This window comes from Choloepus didactylus, chromosome 22, assembly GCF_015220235.1.
Source record: "Choloepus didactylus isolate mChoDid1 chromosome 22, mChoDid1.pri, whole genome shotgun sequence".
NCBI lineage: Eukaryota > Metazoa > Chordata > Mammalia > Pilosa > Megalonychidae > Choloepus > Choloepus didactylus.
In genome coordinates, this window is record NC_051328.1 from 12,810,682 (window position 1) to 12,838,678 (window position 27,997).

The 27,997-nt window shown below is 50.7% G+C and overlaps 1 protein-coding gene across 3 annotated transcripts; it reads left to right on the plus strand.

Annotated features, from left to right (window-relative positions):
- The first annotated feature begins 5 nt into the window (after window positions 1–5).
- Window positions 6–26,366, plus strand: DRC7 (dynein regulatory complex subunit 7). 3 transcript variants are annotated; one of them, XM_037816286.1, is made up of 18 exons: window positions 6–135; window positions 2,734–2,976; window positions 3,321–3,495; window positions 4,700–4,825; window positions 5,492–5,686; window positions 7,327–7,485; window positions 8,365–8,583; window positions 17,429–17,557; window positions 19,472–19,544; window positions 20,485–20,613; window positions 20,807–20,935; window positions 21,922–22,142; window positions 22,740–22,955; window positions 23,504–23,614; window positions 23,703–23,813; window positions 24,651–24,845; window positions 25,814–25,953; window positions 26,048–26,366. In XM_037816286.1, exons 2-18 carry the CDS (start codon window positions 2,771–2,773, stop codon window positions 26,139–26,141), a joined length of 2,628 nt encoding a protein of 875 aa, XP_037672214.1. In that variant the 5' UTR covers window positions 6–135; window positions 2,734–2,770; the 3' UTR covers window positions 26,142–26,366. The 3 variants fall into 3 exon arrangements, with proteins under 3 accessions (XP_037672214.1, XP_037672215.1, XP_037672213.1); XM_037816287.1 differs by having other exon boundaries at window positions 36–135; window positions 2,731–2,976; window positions 21,982–22,142; XM_037816285.1 differs by having other exon boundaries at window positions 37–135; window positions 2,731–2,976.
- The last annotated feature ends 1,631 nt before the right edge of the window (window positions 26,367–27,997 follow it).

A 27,997-nucleotide genomic window follows, 5' to 3' on the forward strand; every position in this document is an offset into this window, starting at 1 on the left:
AGCAGCCCTTCTCTGTCCGCATCGGGGCGATCAGAAACTACATTTCCCAGAAGCCTCCTCTCCCGGGACCCACCTTCAGCTTCCGGAAATCGTTCCCATGGAGACCGGCTAACCCAGCAGGCTGTTGTCGGACGGGTATGGAGAGAGCAGGGGCTTGGGGGTGGCTGGGCGCTGCTTGGTACGGGGGTGGGTGCTGGTGGCAGGAAGGGGGCTTCTCACCGTGATCTTTCTTTTCTGTGGAAGTTTTCAGAATGGTGTGTGTGCAGCTGCCTAATGGGGAGGAAGAGGCTGCTGCTGGGGAGGAGGCTGTGGGGGAGGGCCTGTGGGGAGGGGCATGTGGGGATGGAGCCGGGCCGAGGGTCTCTGGGGAGGGTTCAGGGAACTTTGAGGCAGGACTTCCCTCCACCCCCAAACTGGCTGTCGCTGAAAAGGCAGTTGGTGTAGGGGAAGAATAATTCAAGTATTGGGGTGGATTATAGCCATAGGTTTACCTCTAACTTGCAGTGTGATCTTGGGCTCAGGGGCCCATTTTTAGTGCCTGCCCCAGCTGTAAGCCCTTGCTGCCTCTGTCACTCGGCCTTCTCTCCATCACACTTCCTTCCTTGCTAGTCCCCCCTAGCCACCACCTGCCCATGTCCCTTCTAGAACTTCCCCATCTCATTAGGCCTTTAGAAGTATGAGTTTCAGAGCTAGAAATATATGAGTTCACATCCCAGATGTGCAATTTAACTAGCTCTGTGACTTGAAATCCCAGATCTGCCACTTAACTAGCTCTGTGACCTGCAGCAGTGCATTTAACATTTCTAGACTTTTCTTGTCTGCCAAGAGGGTATCATAATTGTGCCTACCTCATGGCGTCAAATGAGATTATCTCCAGAAAACCCTTGGCACCCAGAGGGTGTTCAGTCAACCGTAAGTGCCAAGCCCTTCCTGGACTCATTTCTGAGCCCAAGAAGCAGACACATGGGTCCAATGACCAGGCTGTGCTGCTTGGCCGGTGGTCGCAGTGGGAGGCTTGTCCCTAGGGAACTGGGGTTCTGAATGGGCGTGTTGGACACAGGCCTTAGCTGGGATGCTGACAACCCTGGGACTCCGTTGGGGTCTATCTCCAGCAACAGGAGTCCTAGAGCACAGAATGTCAGAATTGGACAGAAAACACCTGACCCTTTCCTCATAGTGCAGAAGGGGAAACTGAGGCCCAGAAAAGGGCAGAGAGTGGCCTAAGGGTCCAGCAGTAGGTGTCACCTGGCAAGTTTGCCCCCTAACCAGGCTCTATCCTGGCTGGTGGACAGTCATTAGCCTCTGGGAGAAGCTGAGGTGACCCAGGCAGGGATGGAGTGTGGGGAGGGGGTCTCATTTGCCCACTCAGTGATGCCCAAGAGGTGATGACAAATCTGGGGAGACCCTCCCTTTTCTCTCCAGTTCTTAGTAATCTCCCCACCCCCAACATCCACATCCACATCCTGTGGTTCTGTTCTCCCCCTTTCTGCCTTGTTTGCTGTGAAGAAGATAGATATTTTAGGCAGGAGACGTGGGTTGGCTGGGATAGCATTTGGGTGATGTGGAACAGCAACCTGATGGAGGTGGTTTACACAAATAGAGGCTGTTTTCTCACACAGCCAGAAGTCTGGAGATGGCACCTCAGACCTGGGAGGGTGGCTTCTCATCACTACCAGGGACCCCGGCTCCCTGCTATCTTTCTGTTCTTCCTTAGCAGGCAGCTCTTGTCCTCACGTGTGGTTATCTCACAGTCACATGTTGGCTGTCCCACCTCCCACTTTATGTCCATGTTCCAAACGGGAAGAAAGAGAAAGACAAAGGGCAAAGGACCAGCTAGCTTGGTCCTCTGAAGGAGCCTTCTCAGAAGCCCCACCCTGCAACTTCTGCTTGATCTCATTGGCCACAACAGGATCACATCACAGGGCCACCCCTAGCTGCAAGGGTGTCTGGGAAGTCCAACATTTCAAACTGGTACATTGCTGCTCCCAACAAAATTGAGGTCCTCCTGTGCCAAAGTTGGGGGACTGGACATTTCAGTATGGCCACAGGCAAAGCCTTCCCCAAGATTTATGAATCAGATGGTGCCTTGAGTGGACAACAAAATGGCGCCTGTCCTTGGGGCTGGCCCAGGGCTTGGCTGGAAGAGTGCAGATTTTGTCCTCTCTGCTCTGCCCCTTGTCCAGGGGCCTTGGTGGAGGCCCTGCCCTTGCCCTCTCTGTGCCTCAGTTCCAAATTTGGTGAACATCTGCTGCATTCATTTTTTGTCATATTCTGTATCCTTACTATTATGAATAACTTCCTTTAAGCCAATTTGCTCATTAGACTTAATAAATCTAAATAGGAAACTTTGTTATGGTACACTAATCCCTATGGCATTAGCATCACTTGCCATAAGCAGAAGGTAACTGTCCAACAAATAAATATATGAGAAGCAAATCAATGTTAGTAAGTCTGGGCTGCCTACTCCTGCCCTGGCAAAGGCCCTCAACCCAAGGCCTGTTTTCACTCTATTTTAGAGGAGACGTGCAAGCATTGGAAAGGTGTAGCAGACACACTAGCACCAAGTGGAGACTCCCTCCTTGACGGAAAGGACATTTAAGAGGGAATCACTTTGTCCCCCTGTGATCTGAGCCAGCTCAGCCATCTCCAAGGCTTCCTGGGGACTCATGAAGGCTCTTGGGGCTCCTTCCCGGTCTGACAGCCAAGCTAAGTGCATCTGTCCCTCCCCAGCAGAGACACCCCACCCCCAGACAGTGCGAGACACGCCAGCATGGAGGTCCTGAAAGAGAAAGTGGAGGAGGAGGAGGCGGCTGAGCGGGAGGAGGCAGCCGAGCGGGCCGAGCGGGCCGAGAAGACTGAGAGGTCATCGAGGCCCATCGAACCGTTGAAGCAGGAAGCCACCCTGACGAAGGAGATGCTCAGAGACCTGGAGCAGAAGCTGTCGGAGATCAAGGTCACCATCCCAGAGGAGCCCCCGTGAGTGCCAGGATGGGGGCTTCACACCCAGCAGCCCTGGCGAGGTCAGAGCGGGGCTAGGTGAGCCTGCCCTGGGCGGCAGGTGCAGGACAGTAGAGGAGGGGCTTCAGAGTGAGGGCTCCGCTTCCAGACTGCCTGGTGTGAGTCTCTGCTCTGCCCTTCAGTAGCTGTGTGACTGTAGACAAGTCACTTAACTTCTCTGTGCCTCGGCTCTCCTGTCTATTTAAAAGTGAGAATGATGATGACGATACCTGTGTCCTAGGTGGGACTAAATGAGGAAAGGGTAGAGCCCACAGCTTGGGGCACAGCATTATGAACTAACGCCACCCCTCCTGCGGGTGCAGGGTCTTTACCAAGGACACCATCGACATCTCCGAGCTGCCCCTTTCCTACAAGATCAACACGCCCAAGGAGGAGCACCTGCTGCAGGTGGCAGACAACTTCTCCCGCCAGTACAGCCACCTGTGCCCGGACCGCGTGCCCCTCTTCCTGTACCCGCTCAACGAGTGCGGAGTGCCTGTAAGGCCGGGAGGTGGAGGGCAGGGGTGGGAGCCAGACAGCGGGGGCAGAGCGGGCAGCCAGGGCGCAGGCCTCCTGTGGGCCAGAGCAAGATGGAGCCTCTTCTGGCTTCTGCTCCGGAGACGGCACAAACTCAAATGCTAACGGGCTCCAGTGGGCTCAGGGTGGTGGGCTGCAGGAGAAATGCAGGCCCGGTATGGCCAATCAAGAGTGGAGGTTGGGGGTCGGAGGTTGGGATTTTTATGGGAATCTAATTTTTAAATTCTGGCAGCTAATACAAATTTAAAAAATCACCATGTGGGCCAAATGAGACTGGTCTGTGGGGGCCTGTCAGCTTGTGGCTGTTGTTTGGTAGCTTTGGGGTAATTCCATGCCATTCTGTCTGCAGGTGGGGAAACTTATGCCCAGAGAAGCCCGGGACATGGCCTGGGTCACAGGGCTGGCAGGAACGAGGCCTGCACTCTGGTCCTGGGACCCTTCCTAGTCACTTTGTCTTATTCTCTGCCCCTACCTGGACAGGGCTGGTCGCTGGGGCTGGAGACAGCAACCGGCCATCCAGCTGCCCCTGGCCCAGAACCGGGAACTGTCTCTAGAACCTCTGTAGGCCCAGAGGAGGGCAGGATATGTGGGGAGGAGACTACAGTGCTCTCAGGACCATGTAGGGAAAACCTGGGGAAGCAGGAGACCTGGGCTCCCTGTTTGGTCTCTAACTTGCTGGGTGACCCCAAGCAGCTCTCTAGGTTTCTCTGCATCTCAGCTTCCCCCTGGTGCTTTGGGGTTTGGGGAAGGCATCTCTTCATGCTCTTCCAGCCCAGATCCAGGATAAGCTTGCTCTGTCCCCTGGGTTCCAGTGATATGAGCGGGGTCTGTCCAGCCTTTATCCTCACGGCCCCATTGAGTGCTGCCAGTGCCAGACCTGTGTGTCACCTCCCTGACCCCCAGCACCCCTGGGAGGGAGGTCCTGTGATTGCCCTCATTATAGATGAAGAAACTGAGGTTCAGAGAGGTGAGGTGGACCTTGCTTAGTTTCACACATACAGTCGGTAAGAGCTGGGTCGGTCTGAGTCTAGAACATTCCCAGTGTGGGGAGTGTTGCCCTCGAGGCCGGCCCTCCAGCAGCTTCCCTGGGGATTGGAGGAAGGCCCCACCAGGCACGAGCTCTGCCTGAACAGATCCCCCTTGCCATGGTCTCTCCCCTTGACAGAAGTTTGTGAGCACAACCATCCGGCCTACCCTGATGCCCTACCCCGACCTCTACAACTGGGACAGCTGTGCCCAGTTTGTCTCTGACTTCCTTACCATGGTGCCACTGCCCGACCCCCTCAAGCCGGTAAGTGTCACTCTGGGGCTGCAGCCTTAGACCTGTTAAGCCTAAAGAGAGACCCCCTAGTCAAGAAACAGGCCCAGAGAGAGACAGGCACTTTCCTGAGGTCACACAGCAACCTGGTGGGGGTAGCACTCAGGTCTCCTGGCTCCTGCCTCTCTGCCTTTCTGCCTTCAGAGCCTCTCTTTCATGACCTGAGGCGGTGTGGAAAGGAGAGACGGAGGAGGCTGTGCTGCCCATGGCTCCCCGCCCTGTCTCTGTGCTTCTGACCAGCTGTCAGTGGCTCGTTGAGAATAGAGGTGGCTGGAGGAAAGGGATGGGCGAACAGAGGAGAACCGATCAAGGGAAGAGAAGGAAAGGATGGGGGATGGGGCTTGGGGAGGTAAGGGGAACTTTGGAGTGAAAAAACCAAAATTACGAATCAGCATCAGACCCAGAAGCGTGCTTCAAGCTTCCCCTCTCCAGAGGTTCTTTCCCTTCAGGAAGTTCCTATGTCCGTTAAAATTATAGGCAAAGTGGTGTTGTGTTTTCGGGGTCTCTGATTTTCATGCCATTCTTGACAAAGGGTAAGAGCCGGGTTGGGGTCCAGCTGGCACATCTGCCCTCGCCTGGGTGGGCGGCAGCTGGTGAGGAGGGCAGGTGGGGCTGTGCTGACCGGGCCGCCGTGCCCAGCCCTCGTCCCTGTACTCCTCGACCACGGTGCTCAAGTACCAGAAGGGGAACTGCTTCGACTTCAGCACGCTGCTCTGCTCCCTGCTCATCGGCTCGGGCTACGACGCCTACTGCGTCAGCGGCTACGGCTCGCGGGACCTGTGCTTCATGGACCGCACGCGGGAGGTGTGCCCACTCACCACGAAGCCCACGGAGGTACGGCCGCGCTGTCGCTCCCTTCCCGGGAGAAGCCTGTCCCTGCTGCTGCTCCCCCGCCCTGGCCACACGGGAGCCGCCCCGTCACCCGGCAGCTCGTCGGCTCCTGGGGCAGGTTCTCTCCGGAGTTCATATTTCGGATTGTCGGTTTCTCCATCCTCAGCGTCTGAACACTTACAGTTCAGTCTCTGACTGGCCACCCCTCCCACCTTGTAACTCAGTTTCAGCTACTTTGCCCCCCACTGGGTACATTTTATGAATGTCACCCGGCTTCTATTTGGTCACACTATTTCAAATTTACCCTACTCATTTGATAAAAATCCATCCAGCCGTTTTTATATAATGAGATAACAGGCAAATGGGAAGACATTTGGGTCTCAGTTTTTCTTAAATTTTCAGGTAAAAAAGCCCCTTTTAACAGCAGAAATGTCACCAACTCCCTGGTAGGTAGTGATTTTATATATATCATATATACATATGATATATATCTGTTGGTGGAGAGCTCTATAATAAGCAGAGGCTGCTGTGAACGTGAAATACATTCTTAAATGGATATTAATTCCAGAAATCACAAAATCATCTCTTTACATTTGGGAAATAGTTGCACTGCAGGCAGAAGACGCTGGGTGGTGGAGCTCAGGGTGGGGAGCCCAGGATCAGGGCTTCCAGCATGATATATGTGCATCTTTGTTACACCTGGGTGGGCACCTGTGGGCCCCAGAGTGGGCACTGGTGGAGGGGGTGAGGGCGAGAAGGCAGGGAGAGAGCCTTGCTCTCTCAGGCTTATGTCCTCAAGAGAAGACAGAACAAAATTCCATCATTACTTCTGGCTCTGCCCAAACCGGGGGCTTCATTACAGCAACAACTAACAGATGCAGGGAACTTTCCAGTTCACGTCCCGTTGGCTTCGTTACCCCTCACAACAGCCTATCTTATCACTCTTAGTTTACAGATGAGTGTGTTGAGATGTAAAGGGTGGGGGGGGGAGATAACTTCACCGGGTTGCACAGCTGGCAGCTGAAGCCTGGGTCTGCCTGACCCTGAACCGGGGACCTTCACTCTTTCTCCCTCATAACCGCTACAGGTCCCTCTTCTGAACCTTTCAGTTTTCTTTCCTGGGCCCATTTCTGGCCACTCAGCACACATTTCATACCCATACACAACACAGGCTTTCTTCTCCTTCCTGGCCCAGCCAACTCTTACCTTAAATCAACATATGAAACTCCAATGACAAGATGAGAAAAATGCGACTGCTGATGACCAGCCCCACCTCCCAGAGCAGGTCCGGAGCATGGTAAGTGTGGCAGCGGGGACAGAAGAGGAGAAGATGACCCACTCCCCTCAAGTTTCTGCCTGGATAGGCAGCCCACCCGGGCATTTTCTTGTCTTTACAACTCTGGAGAGAAGGTTCATTTTATTCTCACCCCATTTTACAGATGAGCCTGAGGTTCAGAGAGGTGAGAGGACCCAAATGCCCAGCTCGTTGAATTCTCATTCACTGAACACTCCTGCATAATCAAGAACAACTCCAAGATCGTGGAGCTGGAGCTGGGGCTCTTTCTGCTTTTAGGGCCAGAAAGCCCGTATGTTCCAGGAGCAGTTCAGGGCGGCTGACCCTTCTTCTCTCCTTGGGATGACAGGTTGTCCAGGAGGTGGAAAAGGCGCCACCTAAGAAGTATGCCATCAGGCCCCCCAGGGACCTGAGCAGCAGGTTTGAGCAGGAGCAGGAGATCAAGAGGCAGAAGGCCATCAAGCAGGAGGAGAAGAGGCGGCTGAAGGAGGCGGAGGAGCGCCTCCTGGTGGGTCCACGGCTGTGGGGAGGGGCTGCTGCGAAGAGGGAAACAGGCACTGATCAGGGAAGGGATGTATTCCACAGACACCCGGGGCAAATGCCCTTCTCCACCCCATAACCATCCCCGCCTCTTCTCTGCTGTGTGGGAATCTCCAAGGGTGGTCAGCCAGCGCCTGTTGATGCACGATGTCTAATGTCAGAGAGCGCCACTGCCCAGGGCAACCCATGTCATGCTGGTGGCTCCAGCGTTCCAGCCTCTCACTGGAGAAATGTCTACACACACCTTCCCATCCATCTTCCCATCTATCCTATCTCTCCTGTCATCCATTCACCCATCCGTCCCTCCATCCATTTCTTCTTCCATCCACCTGTCCTCCCATCTGTCCTTCCATCCATCTGTCCTCCCATCCATTCACGCCCCCACCTTCTCTCACTTTCTCCCTCCCCTCTGCCCTTCCTCCCTCCTATCATTTCCTTCAATCCACTCTTTACTGAGCTGCTTCAGGTCCAGTCCTGGGGATACATGACACATCACAGTTCTCCCAGATGGAGACAGTAGCTATATGATAATACATATGCCATTACCTTTCTATGGGTAGACTCTCACCCGGAATCATAACATACAAAGCCAGCAAATCCCAGGCACCTGAGAGCTCTGAAAAGCCCAGTTTGTAAACCACAGATCTAGTCAGATCCTTCCATTTTATTGACAAAAAAACTGGCTCAGAGGTGGGTTGAAGGCCTTAAGGTCATGCAGCCAGCCATGGGGCAATCTGGATTGGAACTCAGCTCTCTTGCCAGTTGCCCAGTCCTGGGGAGCTGCCTGGACCCCTGATGTGCCCCTCCCCACTCATTTGGCCCGTGGCCACCCGCCTCTCCTGTGCAGGAAGAGGAGAAGGCAGCACCCGACTCCCTGCATGGCCTGCGTGTGCATGCCTGGGTCCTGGTGTTGTCGGGGAAGCGCGAGGTGCCCGAGAGCTTCTTCATCGACCCGTTCACGGCGCACAGCTACAGCACCCAAGATGACCACTTCCTGGGCATCGAGAGCCTCTGGAACCACAAAAACTACTGGGTCAACATGCAGGACTGCTGGAATTGCTGCAAGGTGTGCGAGTGGGGCCTGGGGGTGGGCGCCGAAGGCACAGATGGGAGAGGAGGGGGAGGCGATGGTGGCCAGAGCTGGCCACAGAGCTGAGTCCCACAGAGCTGAGTCCGCAGAGCCCACTCTCTCGCCCATAAAGAACCATCCCAATACAGTTACGTCTCTCTCTTGAGGTGTGTGTCCTTCTGAAATGCTGATTGCTCATTCATGTGAAAGACTTTTTAAAAGCCTAGTACTGAAGTGTAATACACATGCAGAGAAATGGACTCATCCTAAGGGTATAGCTTGAGGAATTTCCATAAATTGAACACACTTGGTTACCTGTGCCCACCTCAAGAAATGGAACATTTTCTGCAATTCCCAAAGCCCCCTTGTGTCCAGTTTCTACCTTCCCCCAAATGTAATTTTAATTGCTTTAAATAGCACTGATACACAGACACACAAGCACACACACACACCTACATGTGTATACACATACCAAAATATAATTCAGTTGCCTACTTTTTAGGTACTCCTCTTTCTTGCAAGAGTGCCCAGAGGAGTACACAAACCTGAATGCCCAGCTCATTGAATTCTCACTCACTGAGCACTCCTGCATAATCAAGAACAACTCCAGAAGCCCCTCATGCCTCTTCCTGGCCACTATCAGCCCACCCTCCCCAAGGCTAAGCACCATCCTGATTTCTAACACCATACATTAGTTTTGCCTATTTCAGGACTTTACATAAAATTAATCATATGGTATATACAATTTTATGTCTAGTTCTTTCATTCAGCATTATGTTCGTGAGATTCATCCACATTTTGTGCGTAGCTGTAGTTTGTTAGTTTTCATTGTTTATTGATTTTCCGCTGTTTGACTACACCAGAATTTCTTTATCCATTCATAGTTAATGCACATTTAGATTGTTTCCAATTTGGGACCATTTTGAATGGTGCTGCTACAAACATTTTTGGACATGTATTTCAGTGAATAAATCTACATATTTCTGTTGGGTAATACTTGGGAGTGGAATTGCTGGGTCACAGGGTATGCATGTATTCAGTTTCAGTAAATACTGCCTGTTTTCCAAAATGATTGCATCCATTTAAATTCCTACCAGCAGTGCAGGAGAGTTCCAGGTGCTCCAGATCTTCGTCGACACTTGATATTTTCAATATTTTTCATTTTAGCCATTCTAGTAGCTGTAATGGTATTGCATTATGGTTTCATTTAAAAATACAATTGATTTCTACAGACTGTCCTTATATCCAGTAAGTTTAAACTTGCTTATTAATTCTAATAGTTACTCTGTAGCAAACTTTGGGATATTCTACATAACAATCATACAGATGAATGGTGACAGTTTTGTTTCTTTTCCTTATAATTATTTTTTTCTTTCTCTTGTTTTACTTCTCTGGTTAGTGCCTCCAGTGTAATGTCAAATCTAAGTGGGGATAGTGGACCTCCTTGGGTCATTCCTCATAGACTTCATATCTTCATAAGCTTTAATATCGTAACATTTCACTATTCATATGGTGTTTACTGTCGGTTATTTAGAAGTTACCCTCTATCAGACTAAAGAGACTCCTTTCTCCTCTTAGTTTGTGTGCCGGTTTGAATGTATTATGTCCCCCAGAAAAAGCCATATTCTTTGGTGCAATCTTGTGGGGCAGACAGAATAGTGGGGATTAAGTTGGAATATTTGGATTCGGAGATACGCCCCACCCAACTGTAGATGATAACTGATGGGATATTTCCACGGAGGTGTGGCCCCGCCCATTCGGGGTGGGCCTTGATCAGTGGAGCCATATAAATGTGCTGACTCAAAGAGACTGAACGGAGTGCAGCTATGAGTGACATTTTTAAGAGGAGCAAGCTTGCTAGAGAGGAACATCCCGGGAGAAAGCCATTTTGAAACCAGAACTTTGGAGCAGACGCCAGCCATGTGCCTTCCCAGCTAACAGAGGTTTTCTGGACGCCATTGGCCATCTCCAGTGAAGGTACCCGATTACTGATGTGTTACCTTGGACATTTTGTGGCCTTAAGACTGTAACTGTGTAGTGAAATAAACCCCCATTTTATAAAAGCCTATCCATCTCTGGTGTTTTGCATTCTGCCGCATTAGCAAACTAGAACAGATTTTGGTACCAGGAGTGGGGTGCTTTTTGCTGCTGAGTTTGCAAATACCAAACATGTTGGAACGGCTTTTTAAATGGATAATGGGGAGTTTCTGGAAGAATTGTGAGGAACTTGATAGAAAAGGCCAAAACTGCTTTAAAGAGACTGTTTGTGGAAATATAGACTCTAAAGATACTTCTGATGAGGACTTGAGCAGAAATGATGAATATGTTGTTGTAAACAGGAAGAAAGGCGATCCTTGTTTTAAAGTGGCAGAGAATTTGGCAAAATTGAGTCCTGGTGTCAGATGGAAGGAAGAATTTAAAAGTGACAACCTGGAATACTTAGCTGAAGAGATCTCCAGGCTACCTGTGGAGGATGTAACCTGGCTTCTCCTTGCAGCTTATAGTAAAATGCGAGCGGAGGGAGATAAACTTAGAACTGAACTCTTGGGTTCAAAGAAACCAGAAGCTGATGGCTTGGAAAGTCACAAGCTTCCAGGGGGTGGAATCCCAGAAGCTACAGCCCAACATGAGGATGTAACCAAACATGGAACCCAGCTGCCATTTCAGTACAAGCCAAGATTGGAAAAGGAGTTAAGCAGAAAGGATTCGTGGAAAGTCCTATTGTCTGATGGCTTTGACCCCTGTGTGCTTCATGCAAAGCCAACAGAATTTTTGCGAGATCTTTATAGACAGAGCCATTGCCGGTCTGGACTGGAGGAGACAGACAAGGAAAAAATTAAAGGAAAAATCTCTTCAAAGACAGAGTCATGGAGGTTGAGGTCTGGAGTCAGGAGGTATCGGGCTGGGAGAGCGGAGCAGCCCACATGCATGGAAAGGGTGAGTTTGCCCTGGAGGTCGAGGGTGGGCATTCCACCTCGATGCTCTGGAAGAGTTTTGCCACCTCAGGTCCCAAAGAGGTTGAAGCACATTCCCAGGGAATTGGGGAGAGCCTGGCTGCCACCACACTGTTCTGAAGGGGTTGAGCGTGTGCCCCGGAGATGGAAGGGAATCCAGGAGCAGCCCCGATGTTTGAGGAGGGTGGGGCCGAGAAGGTGGTCTCCCCAATGTGTGGTATGTTGGAGCACTCACCTAAGCGTTTGGAGAGGAAAGGGCTGCCGAAAAGGCCCTTAGGAAGGGTTAGGCTCCCGCTCTCTCAAGCCCCAAGGATGCAACGTTGTTTTGTTAGTGACTCTCAGACTTTGAAATCTAATGGAGTTTGTCCTGCAGTTATTAGGAACTGTTTTGGTCCTGTTATGCTTTCTCCTTATGGCAATGGAAATGTTTATCCTATGAATGTCCCTCATTTGTATATTGGAAGCATATAACTTGTTCTAAGTCCACAGATCCAAAGCTAAAGGAGAATTGTGCCTTAGGACCCACCACGCCTGTAATTGATTTTGATGGGATCTTGTACTTAACTTTTGTTACTGAAATGGTTTAAGTTTCTGTGGTATTGTGGGATGAATGTATTTTGTATTTGGAAAGAATATGTTTTTCTGGGGTCCAGGGGGTGGAATGTGCCAGTTTGAATGTATTATGTCCCCCAGAAAAAGCCATATTCTTTGGTGCAATCTTGTGGGGCAGACAGAATAGTGGGGATTAAGTTGGAATATTTGGATTCGGAGATATGCCCCACCCAACTGTAGATGATAACTGATGGGATATTTCCACGGAGGTGTGGCCCTGCCCATTCAGGGTGGGCCTTTATCAGTGGAGCCATATAAATGTGCTGACTCAAAGAGACTGAACGGAGTGCAGCTATGAGTGACATTTTTAAGAGGAGCAAGCTTGCTAGAGAGGAACATCCCGGGAGAAAGCCATTTTGAAACCAGAACTTTGGAGCAGACGCCAGCCATGTGCCTTCCCAGCTAACAGAGGTTTTCCAGACGCCATTGGCCATCTCCAGTGAAGGTACCGATTACTGATGTGTTACCTTGGACGTTTTGTGGCCTTAAGACTGTAACTGTGTAGTGAAATAAACCCCCATTTTATAAAAGCTATCCATCTCTGGTGTTTTGCATTCTGCAGCATTAGCAAACTAGAACAGTTTGCTAGCAGTTTTTTTTAATCAAACAAAATTTGTTTTTCTCAAATGCTTTTTCTGTGGCTATTGAAGTTATCATGTGATTCTCTCCCCCTTCATTCTAGTGATTGGGTAACTTGCACTGTTTTTTGTGCATTTTTTATTGAGATACAATTCACAGACCATAAAATTCACCATTTTAAAGTACAAGTCAGTAGTTTTTCGTATATTCACTATGTTTTGCAACCATCGCTACTATCTAATTCCAGAACATTTGCATTACCCCCAAAAGAAATTCCATACCCATTAGCAGTCACCCCTCACCCTCATCCCCCTGCCTGGCAACCACTGTTCGTAAGGTGTATGTAGCCTTTTTTTGATTGGGCTTCTGTCAGCAGAATTATTTTGAGAGTCATTCAGGTTGTCACATGTATCGAGAGTACATTTTTTCTTGCTGAGTAGTATTTCCATTGTATGGATATACCGCATTGGTTTATTCATTCATCTGTTGATGGACATTTGGACTGTTTCCTGTTTTGTCTATTACAAATAGAGCTACTATGAACACTTATGCACAAGTCTTTACAGGGACATATGTTTTCTTTCCTCTTGAGTAAGTGTCTAGAAGTGGAATGGTTACATTGTATGATAGGTTTAACTGTTTAAAGAAACTGCCAAACTGCTCTTCCAAAGTAGTTGTACCATTTGATATTCCCACCAGTAGTGTATGAGCATTCCAGTACCTCCGTATCTTTGCCAACACTTAGAATGGACAGACTTTTTAATTCAATCATTCTGATAGGTATGTAATGATATATCATTGTGATTTTAATTTATATTTCCTTAATGACTAATGAAGTTGAGCATTTTTTTCTTGTGCTTATTTACCATTTGTATAGCTTCTTTGGTAAAGTATCTGTTCAAATCTATTGCCTGTTTTTAAGGATTGGGTGGTTTGCTTTCTTATTACTGAGTTTTGAGGGTTTGTTGTATAGTCTCAATACAAATCCTTTATCAGCTATATAATATATATGATATATTTTCTCTCATTCTGTAACTTATCTTGGTATTCCCTTAATAGTGTCTTTCAAAGAGCAAAAGTTTTTATTGTTGGTAGAGTTAAAATCTTATGAACTTTATGGACTGTGCTTTTACTGTCATATCAAAGAAATATTTGCATTTCCCAAGGTCATAAAAGTTTTCTCCTAAAAGTTTTATAGTTTTAGGTTTTATGTTTAGATCTATGATCCGTTTTCATTTAATTTTTCTGTATAGTTTGAGGTAAGGATTGAAGTTCTTTTTTTTTACGTATAAATAATGTCTGATATTAATATAGTCACTCTAGCTTTCTTTTGATTTATGTTAGTATGGTATATCTTTTTTCATTTTATTTTCTTTTAATCTATCTGTGTCTTTTTGTTTTAAGTGCAGTATGTAACTGGGTCTTGATTTTTTATCCAACCTAATAGTCTCTGCCTTTTAATTGGTATGTATATACCACTTACATTGATATGGTTAGGTCTATGTCATCATTTTGCTTTTTGTATCATCAGTTTTGGGAAATTCACCACCATTATAAACAATGCTTTTACCATATCCTTTCTTTTCCTTTTGGAACTTCTGTATAAGACCTTTACATTATATTCTGTATGTTTTTTAATGTCACTTTCTTTATTCTCTCTCTCTCCCCCACTCCCTTCCTCACCTCTCCACCCCCCTCACACCAGTTTCCTAGGCTGCTGAAAGCAGATATCATAAAATGGGTTGGCTTAAACAATGAGGATTTGTTAGCTTACAGTTTGAGGCTGAGAAAATGTCCAATTCAAGGCATCATCAGAGCGCTGCTTTCTTCCTAAAGACTGGCTGCTGGCAATCCTTGGCTCCTCTGCCACATGGCAAGGAACATGGGGCATCTGCTGGTCTCTTCCTTCTCTTTTTGCTTTCAGCTTCTTGGCTTCTGTGGCTTTCTATCTCTCTGTATTCTTCCCTTTTGTAAAGGACTCCAGTAAGAGGATTAAGACCCTCCTGATTGAAGTGGGTCGCACCTTACCTGAGGCATTCTCATCATAAGGCTCTACTTACAATGGGTTCACACCCACAGGAATGGACTGGATTTAAGGACATGGTTTTCTGGGGTACATCCAGCTTCAAACCATCCCTCCTCTCATCCTGGATATTTTCTCCTGATCTATCTTCCAGTCCGCTGATTCTTCAACTGTGTCTAATTTTCTCATTTTCTCTTCAACTCGTTCATTCAGATCTTATTTCATTATTGTGTTTTTCAATTCTGGAATTTCCATTTGGTTCATTTTCATAATTTTCATTTCTTTGCCAGAATCTTACTCCTGTCTTTTATTTCCTTGAGTATTAAGCATAACTCTTTCAATATTTGTTTCCGATAACTCTGTTATCTGGATCCTTTGTAGATCTGTTTCCATTGTTTGTTGTCTCTCGTTTTGTGCTCATAATGAACTTGTCTCCTCACATGCTTGGCATGTGTGTGCATGTGTGTGTGTGTGTGTGCATGTGTGGTGCTAAGCACTGTACATGATAAATGCTAAAGATAATTGGAGGCCTAGTTGATATCTTCCTCCAGAGATGATTTAGTAAGTTAGGGTTTCTGGCAATCCTGGAGCACCTTGAGCAAATTAGGGATGGAGATGGGTCTAGGCCGAGATTCTGTCCCTGCCCGCGCTGGCCTGTTTTTGGTTCACCCTTACTCCAAGGGTGTTAGTCTTCAGAGCCCCAACCCAAAGATTTATCACCTTTTTTCCCCTGGGAGGACTCTGAATTACAATTTTTGCCCTCAAGCACTGTGAATCTGTCTAAAGCTCTTCTTAGCTTCTCAGCTGCCTCTTTTGAAAACCTGGCTTCCAGGGGGAAGCAACCCCAAATGCCGACTCACCTCTCCAGGTTTTCTTCTCTTGGATCTTGGCCTGTTTCTTCACTGCCTTAGAAGTTCCATAAAGCCTTCAAACAGATAGCTTTTTAAATATTTTTCCCACCTCTCGTTATCAGCAGGAAGGTTGGCTCAAATTACCCAGTTCACGTTACCAGAAATGGAACCCTCTGTTTCTTCCTAATTCTGTTTTCCAACTCAGCATTAAGATTTTAAGTTCTAATCTGTTGCTTCTAAACGGTCGATGATACTCAGTGGTCCATTACATGTTATTTATCCACATCCTCAGTGACGATGCCTAGATTGCCTCTAATTCCCTGCTACCACATCCATCTTCATGCAAATCCCCTCATGGACCTGTGTGAGAATTTCTTTGGTATATATACCTGGGATTGGAATTGCTGGATCCTAGAGGCTGTTTATACATAATTTAACTAAAATGTGCAAGATGGTTCTCTGAAATGGTTGCACCAATCTCTGTTCCCACCAGCTGTGCCTGTAGATCCTAGAGCCCCTCTCCCCCAACATTTAGCATCAATTGTCTTTCTCCGTCTACCAGTCAAATAGGGATAAGGAGATACTTGCCTTCATTTGCATTTCTCTGTTGAGCAAAGAGTTTGAGGAGCTCTTTATATGCTTTTGAACCTATTAGAGTTCCTCTTCTATCAACTGTGTGCATCTATGCTTTGTCCATTGTTTTTCTAATGGAATCGCTGTTTCTCATTCTTAATGATTTGCAGGAGTTCCTTATATATTCTAGATATTAATTATAGATCACTCTTAGACAATGCAAGTATCTTCTCCCATTCTGTCATTTGTTTGCTAACTTTGTCCTTCGTTGCCTTCATGGGTTTTTAATTCTCCCTGTCCTCTGCCCCTCCCTCTCTGCCTCCTCTCCCCCTGCCCCCTACTTCTCCTCTGCCCCTCCCTCTCTTGTGCCCCTCTCTTTCCTCTGTCCCCTGCCTCTCCACTGTCCCCTCCCTCTCCCCTGCCCCTCTTTCTTCCCTACCCCCTCCCTCTATTCTGCCCTCCTCTCTACTCCAGCTACAGCAAAGCAAGGCTCAGGAGCCCTTCCAGGACTTAACTGAGATACTAAGTTCTTGAATTAAGGGCAGGTTTCAGGACCATTTAGTGTTAAAACCTCTTGTGGACTGCTTTGTTTTGACCTTTGATCTCCTTCTGGAACACTGGTTCTGAGGACAAGGGAGGGGGGGTCGCCGTCCCGGGGGGCTGGATTGGAATGAAGGTGACCCCACCTGCCAAGGGCTATCTAGTGAGTGAGCCACTTTTGCTGAGGAGAACCTGATCCTTGTCCTCAGGCAAACCGGGGTGAAAAGAAGGTTGAGGACCCCACAATGAGTCCACCTGTCTCTCTGTGCAACTCACTTGTGCACCCCACCTGGTTCCCTTCTCCCTCGATGGGTAAAAACACGATGAAGTCTCTTTAAACCTGCTGTATCCTGGAAGCTGCCAGATGCCCTTCCCATAATATCTCTAAAGATTAGCTGTCCTTGGCTTGGGTTTGCTGTAAACACTGCATGGTTCTCTCCCCAACCTGTGCAGAGACCAGTCATGGGATTTTTTCACGGGAGGGGGGGTGAGTTCCGCCCCCCCTTGGGGCCTCAGTTTCCCTGTTGAAATAAGAGGGGTGGGTGTGTGGCCTGTCAATAGGCCACTTCAAGCTGACCCTCCCTCTTGCCCTCTGAGTCCTGCCCCAGGTCCCTACTCTCTTCTGGAAGCAGCTGTTCCCACAACCCCTAGTAGTGGGGGACGGGGAGGGTGGCTGTGGGGGACACTCAGCCCATCCTGTCCCCCATCAGGACTTGATCTTTGACCTGGGAGACTCCATGCGGTGGGAGTACCTGCTTTTGGGGACTGATAAGCCTTACCTGTCCATGAGTGAGGAGGAGGAGGAAGGGACGAATGAAGAGGATGATGTGGAGAATCTGGTGAGCTGGGCTGAGCGTGGGCACGGGAGTGTGTGGGTGGGGCACCGCACCCTGCGTTGCTCCAGGCCCACCTGACAAATGTCCCCACAGCCTCTGTATGTGTGGGGGTGCAGAAGGGCCCTCCCAGCCTGGATGGTGCCCTCACCTTACAGATGGGTAAACCGAGGCCCAGCCAGGACCAGGGGCCTGCCCAGGGCCACCCTGTGGGTGAGGGGAGGGCAGAGACGTGATCATTCAGGGGTTGCCCCTGCTGCCTGAGGAGAGCATGCCCTTGAAGTGGGGTGATAAGACCCTCTCAGAGAGCCCCCTGGGAGCCCTTCAGGGCCGGCCATTCCCACAGCCGCTGTGACCCTCTGCACTGGCAGGCTTCTCTTGTCCGTCCTCTCACCTCTTCTAAAGGACATTGTCCTGGGGCCTCTACCAAGGCCTCAGCCTCCTTTCTCTGATCTCCCAGCCGGGGGCCTTCCAGGCAGATCAGCAGGCGGCTGTGCCTGGTGGTCAGGAGCCCAGTGGCCTCAGTTACCGTCTGCGTGGCTGTAGGCTCTGAGCTTCCGTTTGGCTCTGAGCTTGTTTCCTCATCTGTCTGCAGAATGGGGAAGGGGGACAATATCTTCCTAGTAATAATAGGGAACACCCACAGGGCCCTACTATGGCCCAGGTATTGTTGCAGGTGCTTTAGCTGAATTAACTCACTTAGGTCTCCACTAGTGTTAGCACTCAGGATTATTATCACCCCCTTTTACAGAAGGGAAGACTTATACAACAGGGAGGTTAAGTCATTTGCCCAAAGTCACACAGGCAGTAAATTACAGCCCTGGGATTTGAACCCAGACTCTGGCTCCAAATCTGAGTTCTCAACAGCGACTCAGTGCCACCTCTGGGAGCTGCCCGAGGCCGAAGGGAGACCATTGGTGTGACATACGTGGCACAGCTGGGTGGCTGTGCCTGCGACTGTTCTCCAGTGTTCTCAGGGCTTCACCTCGGGGAGACAAGGGGCCTCCCCATGCAATCCCGGTTTTGAGACAAATCCTGGGGCGCGGGTGCCCCCTGCTGGGCACAAGGCATGGACCAGCCGGTGCCCAGGAGCCCGGCCCAGCAGGCAGCATCCAGCACCTCGCCCAATGGTTTCCAAACCTGGTTGCCCCGAGGACCGACCAGTGACATCCCTGTGGAGCTGGAGCTCAGTCAGGGACTCCCAGGGAAAAATTTAAAAAAAGATCCTCAGCCGCGGCCTGCCTGCCTGGGCTCATTGCTGGCAGCTCGCCCATTTTGTTACCTGCAGGATGTCACAATTAGATGAGCAAGGGCCAGAGGTCTGAGCAGTGTTCATGGGAGAAAAGTTTTAAATTGAGAAAATCTTATCCGCATTTCCATGGAAATGGAGAATCATTTGTCTAGACCAAGCCTTACTTTACAGATGAGGAAACTAAGGCTAAGAGAGAAAAAATAACAATGGCCACCAGGCAGTGTCCTGAGCCTGTTATAGAGGTTATGCTATTTAATCCACCCCAGGGGTCCATTTTACAACCTAGGAGACTGAGGCTCAGAGAGGTTAAGGCACTCACCCAAGGCCCCGGAGCAGGTGTTAGATGGAGGGTGGGCTTGGGTCCACCTGTGTCCAGGAGACACTGGCTCTTCCTGGAGGTTGGCTGCCGATTGAGGAAGGGTGTGCTCCCCGAAGTTAGTGGGGGGGGTGCTATCCTAAGCCAGCTGGGTGCAGGGAAGGGCACAGGGGATGGCTCCCTGCTGAGAGTCGAGAGGTGCCAGGCGTCCGAGCTGCTCGTGACCCCTGGCTCCCCGGGGAGTGCTGAACTATCCCAGGGTGGCCCGGGTGGTGGAGGCAGGGAGGAGGGTTTGAAACAGAGGCTTTGACAGTAGCTTCTGCCCCTCCCTGCCTCCTGCCTCTTCCGACAGGGCAAGGAAGATGAAGAGAAGAGCTTTGACATGCCGCACTCGTGGGTTGAGCAGATTGAGATCTCCCCAGAAGGTATTTTTCTCCCTCACCCTCCCCAGAACCAGTTCCCAGGTATCTGGACAGGCCTGTGGCCTCAGCAAAGCAGAGTGGGGGAAGGCCTGGCAGAGGCTGTCCTGGCCCCTCATTCTCCCCTGCCCCCTTCTGCTGCACCCTCTTTCCTTCGTTTCTGCCACACACACTCAGCTCTGTGGCCGGAGGGCCTGGCACCAGCCTGGCACCCAAGAGGGGCTCGGTTTCCATGTGTTGGAGGATGGAGTGTAGGACACCTGTGTTCAGGGCACACTGAGGGTCGGGGACCCAGCCCTCCCCGCTCCCTCCCCACCCTGCCTGGAAGAGGGGGTGCCCCTTGTCTGGATGGCACAGGGGATATAAGACTGGGGAGGGGCAGGTGGAGAAAGCAGGAGAGCCAGAGGACGACTACCCCAGGTCAAAGCCTGCTGGCCTCGGAGGTTCCCATCTAGGGGTGCCGCAACCCACAGGGAGGGTATCGGCCTTTCCAACAGGGTGGGAAGTGTCAGAGAAGGTGTCATGGGAACCCCAAAGGAGGGCACCCAGCCCAGGGGTGAAGGGCTGGGGTGGGGGTGGGTCAGAAAGGGCTTCCAGGATCCAAGTTGGGAAGGATCAGAAGGAATCAGCCCAGCAAGGGCAGGAGGGGCTGGTGTTACTGGGACAGTGAGTCCTGAAGGAATGGAGAGTGCGGTAAGTCTGGGGAGCAGATCCTCTGGGCGGGCTCAACCCTGTCCTGGTGCATGCTAGGCCGGGCCTGGCCTGCAAACCCGAGAACCCTTGGCAACTCTTCTCCTCCACCTCCCCGAGCGAGTTGGGGCCTGGCAGAAGCTTGGCAGACAGTGTGATGGGCAGTGGACAAGTGGCAGGTGGGGTGGCCACCCCCTCCCCTCCCCCCACCTCCCCATCTGGGAGGGGGAGACACCGGCCCGCTCTACATCCACAGCATTCGAGACCCGCTGCCCAAATGGGAAGAAGGTGATTCAGTACAAGAGGGCGAAGCTGGAGAAGTGGGCCCCATACCTCAACAGCAATGGCCTCGTGAGCTGCCTCACCACCTATGAGGATTTGGAATGTAAGGGGGCCCAGGCCGGGGCAGGAGTGGGGGGCCCGAGCCACGGAGAGCAGGCGGGCTGGGTTTCCCCATGTGCTGCATGACCGTGGGCACATCACTGCCACCCTCTCAGTGTTGACCTCTGGGTGCCAGGCATGGTGGAGGGGGCTGGGGGAGCTGGCCCCTCTGCAGCAAGCTTTGCTTGGGACCACAGGCACCAAGATTTTGGAGATAAAGGAGTGGTACAAGAACCGGGAGGACATGCTGGAGTTGAAGCACATCAACAAGAGCACGGGCCTGAAGATTGACTACTTCAAGCCGGGCCACCCCCTGGCTCTGCAGGGTGCGTGGACCCCACTGCCAGCCAGCCAGGGGCCCGGGGTTGGAGGCCCTCTGCACTCCAGAAAGCCTCCATGGCCGCTGGTGTGTGGTGGGAGGAGCCAGCATTCATGGAGCAACAGATTCTCAGGTGGCAAGCAACAGAAACCACCTCTGCCTTCCTAAGCAAACCAGATGCGTGGAGGTCAGGGGAAGCTCGGAAAATCCAAGGACAGGTGACAAACATTTCTCTCAGAAAGTCAAAGCTGGGGCCATGTGCCCATTTTGTGGCTGGAGTTGGGCAGGAAACCAACCAAGAGGGCACACTGTGGGGCCACACTTAAAGGGGGCAGGGACACTGAGCAACAAAACCTCAAATGCCCCCCAAAGGCAATGGAGAGGGCAGAGGATATGGGACATGTTCAGGAGGTCAGGAAAAGAGGCAAGGGCAGGTTTGGGGTGAGAATCAACAACCCTAACCAAGAATTCACAAAAGTGAAAACACAAGCGCCAGTCCACATTTGAAAAAATGATCCATCTCATTTGGTGGTTTAAAAAGTGAAACTAAACCAATAAGGAACCATTTCCCAACCTTCATGTTGGCAAAGATGGAAAAAGAAGTGGTTCTACACGGTCTGAACAAGTGTGTGAAGCAGCAGACAGTCGCCCCTGTCCCTGCTTTTGGAGAACAAATTGGCACAGCTTTTTTGGAGGGCAGTTAGGCAAAATATATTTAATAGCCTTAGAATATGTACAATGTTTGATCCAGTGATTCCAATGGTGGGAATTTGTCCTGAGCAAATAATGGGCAAGAACAAAAAACGTGTCCCAGATATTGTCATGGTGTTGTTTACAGTAACAATAAGTTGGAAACAACCTAAGTACCCAGCAACAGGGGACTGGTTCCCCAGGTGGCACTGCCTTCCTCTTGGGCCTGGTGTCAGTCACCCTGCGAGTGGCCACAGCCCCTCAGCCTGCCGTCTCTTTTACCCGCCCCGTCCCCCACCACAGTGCACTCCTACAAGTCCATGCTCCCCGAGATGGACCGCGTTATGGAGTTTTACCACACAGCCCGTGTGGACGGCCTGATGAAGCGGGAGGAGACGCCCCTGACGATGACGGAGCACTTCAGGGGGCGGCCAGACTTCCTCTCCTACCGCCACGTCAACTTCGGCCCCCGGGTCAAGAAACTCTCTCTCAGCAGTGCCGAGTCCAACCCCCGGCCCATGGTGGTAGGAGCTCATGGGGTGGGGGGACAGGTGCCCACCCTCTGTGGCAAGCCGTGATCCCCGTGGGACCGGGGAGCCCTGCTCGGGGGTAGCACCCAGGCCTGAGGCACTTCCTGAACAACGAATGCAAGGCCAGCGTTTTACCAAATGTGCCATCCCGGTGTGTGCCCTCAAATGGTGGGCCAAGGAGGTGTTACCTCCCTCCTGTTACATCCTCATCACAAAACATTTGGAAAACAGTGAAAATTTGGCAACTGAGTTTAATGGCTATAAACCAAAGAGGCTCTTTCTAGCAGTTGGGGATGTCTAGTGATAGAGTAGCTTCCTGGAAAGGTGGTGAGCTTCCCAGCTCTGGAGGCAGGCAAGCCAAGTCTTGTTGAGGGAGCTAGAGAAGGAGCTCAGAGCCACACAGGGCTGGTGAAGCCTGGCCCCGAGTGCCCGGGGGGCCCTGAGAACCACTGTACAGCTTGGAGGGGCTGCTCCACGGGAACCCCCAAAGGACCCAAAGCGTGGTGTCTCCGAGTGTCCCCGGCTCCTGCCCTTGGGTCACGCCCGGAAATCCCACCCCACCCCGGTCCTGTGCATGTTCTGACCTCACAGAAAATCACTGAGCGGTTCTCCCGCAACCCAGCGAAGCCTGCGGACGACGACGTGGCGGAGCGGGTGTTTCTGATTCCCGAGGAGCGCATCCAGCTGCGCTTCCACTGCCGGGACGACTACATCACGGCCTCCAGGCGCGAGTTCCTGCGGCGCACCGAGGTGGACAGCAAGGGCAACAAGATCATCATGACACCCGACATGTGCCTCAGCTTTGAGGTGGGCCCAGGGCTGGGGCTGCCCGGGGCCAGCTGGGGTGCCATGTAGAGAAGCACCAGGGACCCTCTGCCCCTACCCAGCAACTTGGGAGAATAGGAATGGGAAACTCCTGGGTCCCAGCCCAGAAATTCATCTCTGCCCCTTGGGAGAATCAACCTGGGGGCCCCTCCTTCTGCAGCATCCCTCTACCACCAGGAGAAAGACAGCCCGGGGTCCAAGGCTCCTCCCTACCGCCCCATTCCCACCCCTGGATGGCGCAGACCCCAGATCTGGGGCCTGGGCTGGAGGAGGAGAAGACTGGCTCCCATAGTTCGAATTCTCACTATCCTGCCATCTTCCTTCACCCCTCTGAATCTCTAGTTCCTTTTCTCTTATTATCTGATGTTTTACATATGAGGAAACTGAGGGCCAGAGAGGTTGAACAACTTCTTCAAGGTCACACTGCTAGAAAGAGGCAGGGACAGATTTATACCCAGGTGATCTGGCTCCAGAGTCTGTCCATAGCCCATCACTGCCTCTCCCTGTCACTGTGGTTGTTGTGGTCCCAGGTAGAACCCATGGAACACACCAAGAAGCTCCTCTACCAGTACGAGGCCATGATGAAGCTGAAGAATGAGGAGAAGTTGTCCAGACATCAGGCCTGGGAGTCAGAGCTGGAGGTAGGAGCCCATAGGCGAGCAGGCAGCTAGGAGGTGGCTGGGGCAGGCAGGGCCTTACTCAGGCCCTCCACCCCACTTCTCGCCCCAGGTGCTGGAGATCCTGAAGCTTCGAGGGGAGGAGGAGGAGGCACATGTGCTGACCATCTCCATCTACGACACCAAACGCAACAAGAAGAGCAAGGAGTATCGGGAGGCCATGGTGAACTTAGCTCCCTTGCCCAGGCCCAGCTTTTCCTGGACCCCCTGGCCTCCAGGGTGGAGAGGAAGATCAGGGGTTCCACTGGGAAGCCCTTTATGGGGGAGAAGTTCTCCATAGCACTGTGGTCATTTTGCAGGACTGGCCTTTTCTACACTTTACCCCAAGAGTGCTTGGATCCAGGACAGGTTCCACTGACCTGCAGGGGCTGGGGTCCAGCCGAGGCCTGTGCTGCCTGGGGAAAGGATGAGAACACACCCATGTGCACCCACCTCTGCCAGGGCTCCCCCAGGTGGCAGCCTGAGCCCCGGCCCCAGCCAACTGCTCCCACCCAGCTTCTGAGTTCTTTGATGTCTGGGTTACATGGCCCAGCTTGGTTTTCAAGGCTGGTTCTGAAGCTCCTTCACCAACCAAGCAGAGATTTCTAAAAATAGTTTGGGGTTGGCTAGGTAGGACAGGGCATCAGACCACTGGCTCTCAGACCCCTGGCAGGAATCAGCCCCCACATCTCCAACTGCACAGGCCCATTTCTGCCACTGCAGGCCCCAGGATGAGAGGGAAGGATGGAGTTACTGGCAGTTTTAAATGTAACATCATGAATAACCAACACCTTTTATTGAGCAATTGTCATACTGCATGCCGGGCACCTAGCTACGTGTAACATGGGTACCAAAGACCAGTCACAGGACCCCTCAAAAGCCTCAGTCCCAGAGGTACCAAGATCTCAGACCTGGTCTCGAGGCTGGTTTTATGTGGTCACACTGTTGACACAGAGATGGCTGAGGAAGTCCCTGAAGCCCCTGCTGGTCCGGCTGACCCCCTCCCACCCTGTCACCACAGGAGCGTGTGATGCATGAGGAGCAGTTGCGACAGGTGGAGGCCCAGCTGGACTACCTGGCCCCGTTCCTGGCGCAGTTCCCGCCAGGAGAGAAGCTGACGCGCTGGCAGGCGGTGCGCCTCAAGGATGAGTGCCTCAGCGACTTCAAGCAGCGGCTCATTGACAAGGCCAACCTCATCCAGGCCCGCTTTGAGAAGGTGCAGCCAGGGCTCTAGGAGGAGAGGGGCCTTGGCATCCTCATCCAGGAAATGGGCCCAGGGCTTTCTGCCCTGCCACCTCTCAGACTTGTGAGGGTCTGAGAAAGGGATGAGTATGTCAGTGCTTGGAGTTTCCAAATGATGGAGTTATTCCTCTTCACTGTGTTCATTGGATGGATGGATAGATAGATGATGGATGGATGGGTGGATGGATAGTGTATGGTGGATGGATGATGGATGGATGGATGGATGGGTGGATGGATGGATGCATGAATGGATGGATGGATGGTGGATGAATAGTGGATGGATGGATGGATGAGTGGATGGATGGATGGATGGGTGGATGGATGGATGAATGGATGAATGGAAAGATGGATTGGTGGATGGGTAGTTGGATGGATGGATGGAAAGACAGGTTGATGAATGGATGGATGGATGGATGGATGAATAGTGGATGGATGGATGGATGAGTGGATGGCTGGGTGGATGGTGGATGGATGGATGGTTGGATGGGTGGATGGATGGATGAATGGATGGATGGATTAATGGATAGATGGATGGATGAGTGAATGGATGGAAGAGTGCATTATAACAACGCCTAGTGCTTGACCCATTTCTGTGGGTCAGGCATATGCCATGTACTGTACTTCCTACATATTAGCTCATTTAATCTTCACAAACAGTACTAGTAGGGGGGTACAATGACCTCATCTTGCAGACAAGAAATTGGAGGGTCTGAAAATGTTGGTAATTTGTCCAGGGCCACTTGGTTGTCTTGGCCTTGATCTCCACTCCTCTGACTTCATGGACATGACATTCCTCTAACCATGACCCCAGCAGCTCCCAACCAAGATGTTATATGGTCACTGCCTATGCTCCTCTGACTTCTTTGGTGAGGACTGTGGGGCCACCCCTCTTGGAGCTGTCTGGTGACCAACCCTTCTGCTCTCCCCTCCCTATGCCTACAGGAGACCCAGGAGCTACAAAAGAAGCAGCAGTGGTACCAGGAGAACCAGGTGACCTTGACAGCTGAGGACGAAGACTTGTACTTGAGTTACTGCTCTCAGGCCATGTTCCGCATCCACATCCTGGAGCAGAGGCTCAATCGGTGAGGGGGCAGGGGAGCTGGAGAGGACCACCTGGGAGGCTGGACCACCAGATTTGTAATCCCCCACCCCTCTTGTTCCTCCCTCTGATTTCAGACACAAGGAGCTGGCTCCACTGAAGTACTTAGCTCTGGAGGAAAAGCTCTACAAGGACCCACGCCTGATGGAGTTGCTGAAAGTCTTTGTTTGATGTCTCTCCAGCACATCTGCCACTTTGATGTCCTTTTGGGGCTGTGGCTATAGCTCCCAGGGAAAGGAACGCTGCCTCACAGCCCTTCAGCCTCATCCTCCCTACACCTGGCTCGTGACCGCCCCCTCCTCTTCCCAGCCTTACTGCCACAGCCCCACACACCCACAACCCTTTCCTTCCTGCTTCTCATGATTTTCCTGCAAATAAACACACTTTTAAAATTGCCATTGGCACCTCATGTTTCACAAGCTCCAGCACCAGCCATTTTTCTCCTTCGTTCTTCATTTACAGCCTGGCTGTCTTCCCATTTGCTTCCTGTTCTTCTCTTGGTTGGACTGTTGAGTGTTCACAGCACCTCTGCAGACAGTCCCACAGCCACCTACAAACAGCTGGTTAGAGCTCAATGTGGCTAGGGTGGCCCAACTCACCAAGCTGGATGGCGAGGCCCAGCTGGGTGCCCCAGAACTCTGGGGCTGATCTTAGATGGCAGGGGCCTGAGTCCCAGCTCTTCTTACCAGCCACATTTTACCCACCTGTGAAATGGGATGGCGTTGTTGTATTAAATGAGGTAAGACTCTATAAGGAGAGAGGACTGGGAATAGCACATAGAAAGCGCTCCCTAAATGTTGGTTTAACAAATGGCCAATAAAAATACAGGAAAATGCAGTCAAATTAGCCATCAGGAAAATGGAATACCACACCCCCACCAGAACAGGTAGAATGAATAAGTGTTGGTGAGGATGTGAAGCAACTGACCTCTCATAAATAGCTTCCCTAGTGGGGGTGTAAATTGGTACAACTGTTTGGCAGTAGCTACTAAAATTAAACATACATAAGTCCTATGGCCCAGAATTCTGCTCCTAGGTATTTACCCAACAGAATTGCATATATATGTTCACCAAAAGGCACATACTAGAATGTTCATAGCACTATTAAAATTACCCAAATGCTCATCAAGAGTAGAGTGGCTATATAAATTTTGGTCCAGAGACATTTTTGGTTGTCATAACAGGTGGGGGAGTGCCACTGGCATCTTGTGGATAGAGGTCAGGGATGCTGCTAAACATCCTACAATGCACAGGACAGCCCCCCACAACAAAGAACTATCTGGCCCAAAATATCAATAGTATTGAGGCCAAGAGACCCTGCTCTAAAGCAATGAAATGAACTGTAACGACATGGAATGACATGACTGAGAAGTCAGATACAAAAAAGTACATACTGTATGATTCTATTTATATAAAGAACAAAAACAGCCAGAATTAATCAATGGTATTAGAAATCAGGAAAGTGGTCACACTTGGCCACTCTTGCAGTGTGAGGGTTAGTGAATGGAAGGGGGAAGCCGAGGCGGGGGTGTTTTTGGGGTCTGGCAATGTTCTGCTTCCTGACCTGGGTATGTTCGGTCTGTGAAAATTCATCAACCTTTATATGTGCCCTTTGGGGTATGTATATTATACTGCAATAAAAAGTGCTTTAAAACACTGCTCATGAATGTGATCAAGCCTTTAGACCTAACTTCCAGTTTACAGGATCTTCAGGGAACAGGTAAATGACACTAGGAGAAAACAAATCCATATGTGGGGCTGTCTGACAAGGTAAATCTCTTCGAAAGATCAGTGTCTTACACACATACACAAAGATTGGGGGCTGAATTAGAATGAGTCTAAAAAGAGCCAAGTGTGAATCCTGTTTGGATCTGGTTTCAAAAAGTTATTAATGTTTTGGGGATGATTGGGGAGATTAGAATAGGGCCTGGAGAATTACTAGTTTCTTAGATATGATAGATTATGTACGATAAGGGCCTTATATTTTAAGAGTTACATGTTCAGTATTTACTGTTGGGGTGAGATACA

Excerpts from the sequence above, each read along its gene's own strand:
- DRC7 (XM_037816286.1), top strand. The coding sequence starts at position 2,771 with ATGGAGGTCCTGAAAGAGAAAGTGGAGGAGGAGGAGGCGGCTGAGCGG. Across the intron at positions 7,486-8,364 it reads AGGCGGAGGAGCGCCTCCTG|GAAGAGGAGAAGGCAGCACC; the intron begins GTGGGTCCACGG and ends TCTCCTGTGCAG. Across the intron at positions 22,143-22,739 it reads CCAACCCCCGGCCCATGGTG|AAAATCACTGAGCGGTTCTC; the intron begins GTAGGAGCTCAT and ends CTGACCTCACAG.